The sequence below is a fragment of the Castor canadensis genome, chromosome 9 (genome assembly GCF_047511655.1).
Source record: "Castor canadensis chromosome 9, mCasCan1.hap1v2, whole genome shotgun sequence".
Taxonomy (NCBI): Eukaryota; Metazoa; Chordata; class Mammalia; order Rodentia; family Castoridae; genus Castor; species Castor canadensis.
Window position 1 is genome coordinate 88,667,593 of NC_133394.1, and position 3,642 is coordinate 88,671,234.

Here is a 3,642-nt window from a genome sequence, read left to right on the forward strand (position 1 = left end):
AAGAGTGTCTGCCTCACTAGCATGAGGCCCTGAGTTCAAACCCCAATGCCACCCAAAAATGAAGAAGAAAAAAATGTTCAAGTAATTTTTACTGTATTAGAATAATAAGGTACATTTGTCATCATATACATTGTCATAGTTCCTTAAAATGGGGAGTGTTTAAAGTCTTTAATGAAAAATTGCTCAGGTTTAATTCTGTCTGTACATTCAGGAACAATCATTGGTTATGTACAATTCTCTCATCATGCAAAAAAGCCCCAGTTAATTGTTTTCTAAGGTCTAATTAAGTCAAATGAAGTAATAACAGCAATTTAATTATCAAGCTGTAAATCAAAGAGGTGCAGGAATTGAGCAGTTGAGTTGTTATTTCCTGGCTACAGTACTGCTGCTGCTTAATCCATCTTCTTCATGTAGGACCCGGAGGCACGGATGGTCCAAATGAGAATTTCATTATTGCAGGAAATGACAGAATGTGTGAGAGAAAGGAGTTCCTCATGTCCTGACAATCTTTGCCATCTTTTGATACGATCCTTACACTTCTATGTGTATGTGTAGAAAGAAGTAGGAAACAAAAGCAGGAGGTTAAGACAGGAAAATAAAGAGAATGCTGACATAGCCACATTAGAATTGTGTTTATTAAAAAACAAACAAACTGATCATCAAGTCTGCCCAGTACACCAGAACAAGCGATCAGAGCAGACATTACTGCAAATTTAGCTTGATAATTTATTCGTGAAAAAAGCTAGTTTTGATGAGAAAAACTTCAATCCTTTCCTTGTAAACACAAAGAAATGCAACAGGAATTTTAAAGGTCATAGACCAGAAAATGCAACAGAAACTGTAATAATCCTTCTCAATTAGACAAATCAAGTTGAAAACAAGTATTAAAACACCTTTCATTCTGAATATTTATCAGCCTACATATATCATTGTTTCAATTGGCTTTTGATGAAAACAAACACACACTTCCTTTTTTCTGGGTTCAGGGTTTGTGCTCAGAACTTTGCACTTGCAAAGCAGGTGCCCAACCACTTGAGCCACACCTCCAACATTTTGTTCTGGGTGTTTTTTGGAGATGGGGGTCTCATGAACTATTTGTGGGTCTCGAACTTCAATACTCCCTATCTCAGCCTCTGAAGAGCTAGGATTACAGGTGTGAGCCACCAAAGCCCTTCCGCAACACATTTTAAAATAAGAGATAAAACATCTGGATGTGGTGAAAATAAATTAGTTACCCTCCCTCCAAAAGACATTGTTTAACCTCTGAGGCATACAAACCTATATAATATCTTATAAAATTAACCAGTGTTCTTACAAATCTAAAGAAGTTTTGATCTAATGACATTACACTGACCTCGTGGTGAAGAACAAGGCACAAGAATATATTCATCAATTAGGCATTTTCAGTGTAACCAGTCTCAAAGGTTGCCATTTAATTCTTAGCAATATATAATCACTGCTATGCGTTTTGGTACTTGTCTTGAATTGTAGAGAACCAGAAGCAGTGCATACAGCAAGAGGGTTTGCATTTGACAAACGGCTGCCACGTTGAACAAATTTCTTCTATGGATACTGTGATGTGTTCTGCAGTTGGTCACTTGCAGTAGATTTTTGGTTTGATTCTTCAATATTCGTGCTCTCCCCAACTGCAGTCCCTGACACGTCCTCGTCTTCCTCCTCCTCGAGGTCTTTGGAAAGTAACTGCCTAGCTAATTTCATATTGAGTCCTTCGTTGTAGTGAAGCTTCCTTTTCATTTCGAATTGTCGCTTCTTCTCTCGCTCTTCCTGGGAGAGGTGACCCTCTTCCTCCCCGAGGCTTTCTTGTCCCCGAGCCCCGCCCCCGGGCTCCAAGCCTTTCGAAACGGTCAATTTCCTGACCAGGGCTTCTGGAGCCTCGGCGACGGTGGCCTCGGAGTCGCTGTGCGCATCTTCATCCTCCCCGGCCGAGCTGCTGTAAGGAGTGCTGGGCTCGTCCACTTTCATTAAGCCGTAGTCTTTGTCCGCTGGGTGGTAGGTGGCCAGGATGTTCATCTCATCCCACCGCTGGGATTTCTTCCTCAGTTTCTCCTCCACTGAGAGGGCCTGCTCGGCCGGGGTCCCCACCGAGGAGGTGGTGGAGGCCTTGTTCTTGAGGATGCCCTTGACCGGCCGCTGCGAGGCCGTGGAGGCCGCCATGGCCGCACGGGGCGTCGGCTCAGGGTCACTGCAGGCCTGGGGTCCTGGACCACAAGGCTTGGGCGCTGCAGAGACCCGCCGCGCAGCCACGGGGCCGCTGGGGCTATAGGTCCTGTTGTCGCAGAAACCACTGCTGGCGTCGCTGTCACGACACAACCACCGCCATGCCATGACATCAGCCACGGCCACGCGCGCCCGCGCGCCGCCTTTGGCTCGCAGGCAGATGGAGGCCGCCTTGGTCATCGCATCATTCTTAGTGACCAAAAGTTTCCTTCATTCACACTGCCCTCCCAACCTTTGCTGAAGGTTCTTAGGATAATTGGTCACTTTTTTTCAGGCAGTAAAATGGACCATTCGATGACAACCGTGTTGTTGAACGTGATCTTGAGACATTGTACTAGCTTTGATTCCCTTAAAGCACAGCTTTAGAAGAAGTCTGGGACATGTTAGTTTATTAGGTGGGGAGGGAATGTTATGGCTACCGAGGAAGGTGACGGAGAGAAAGATGGAAAGTCTATAAATTGTGCCTTAGTGAGATGGTAGGTACAGATGAAAGTCCTACTGTGAACCCCTGAGAAGCCATGGAGAATGCCCTCGGAATTGTTCCTCCTGAGCACCAGGACACTGGGAGGCTGTTGACTCTCCTTAATTTGTAGAGTTGAACTCCTCAAATTTCTGGTGGCCCATCGTGCAAGCATAATGAAGACAGATGAAGGAATGCAACAGAGGCTGGAGAATCAGGAGGTTGAAGGTCACAGGAGATCTGTCCACCACAGCTGTAGCTGAAACCCTAGGGAAAATACAGGATGTGAGACAAGGCTCAAAAAGTATCTGCCTCAATAATGATACAGAACATAGTCAAAATATTGCTCCATTTATCCCATCAATAAGTGGCTTACCTGTTGACCTAGCATGGCTAAATAATTATTTGCTTTTTTGCAAAGCAAAACTAAATGGCTGGAAATCTCCAAATTTCAGAGCTGCCAGACATATCTGTACATCTATGCCTGTGCCTCTGTATTTACTTATATCTATGCATTATCTCTATATCAGATTCATCATTACAGTTGTCATTGAATGACCCATTTTACTACCTGAGAAAAGTGACCAATTATCACAACAGCATTTAGCAATTGTTAGGATGGGCATGATGAATGCTACTAACCCTGTTCCCACCCTCCACCAAATCATTCAAGATTTCCTTTGTATTGCACTGCTTTGAGTTTCCTAAATATGAAAGCTTAAGTCATCAAGTGGTTGAAACTGAAAAGAACCTACCTGAATGGAATGAGTAATTTAAGCTATATATATATATATGTATATATATATATATATACATATATATATAAACCTCATTATTTATAGGCCAGATTCTATAGATACAAGTTTCTTTCTTTGTATATTTTCCCACAGGCATTAAATAAAAGTTTGTTGAAGTGTTCTAGTCTATTCTCTATCATGCTCATA

General features: G+C 42.9%; 1 protein-coding gene across 2 annotated transcripts; it reads right to left on the reverse strand.

Annotated features, from left to right (window-relative positions):
- Positions 1–1,531: 1,531 nt before the first annotated feature.
- LOC109702474 (protein phosphatase inhibitor 2-like) lies at positions 1,532–2,175 on the reverse strand. Of its 2 annotated transcripts, XM_074041079.1 has the most exons (2): positions 1,949–2,175; positions 1,532–1,870 (listed from the first exon to the last, which is right to left on the reverse strand). In XM_074041079.1, the coding sequence occupies exons 1-2, from the start codon at positions 2,173–2,175 to the stop codon at positions 1,564–1,566; spliced, it is 534 nt and encodes a 177-aa protein (XP_073897180.1). In that variant the 3' UTR covers positions 1,532–1,563. The 2 variants fall into 2 exon arrangements, with proteins under 2 accessions (XP_073897180.1, XP_073897179.1); XM_074041078.1 differs by having other exon boundaries at positions 1,532–2,175.
- Positions 2,176–3,642: the final 1,467 nt, after the last annotated feature.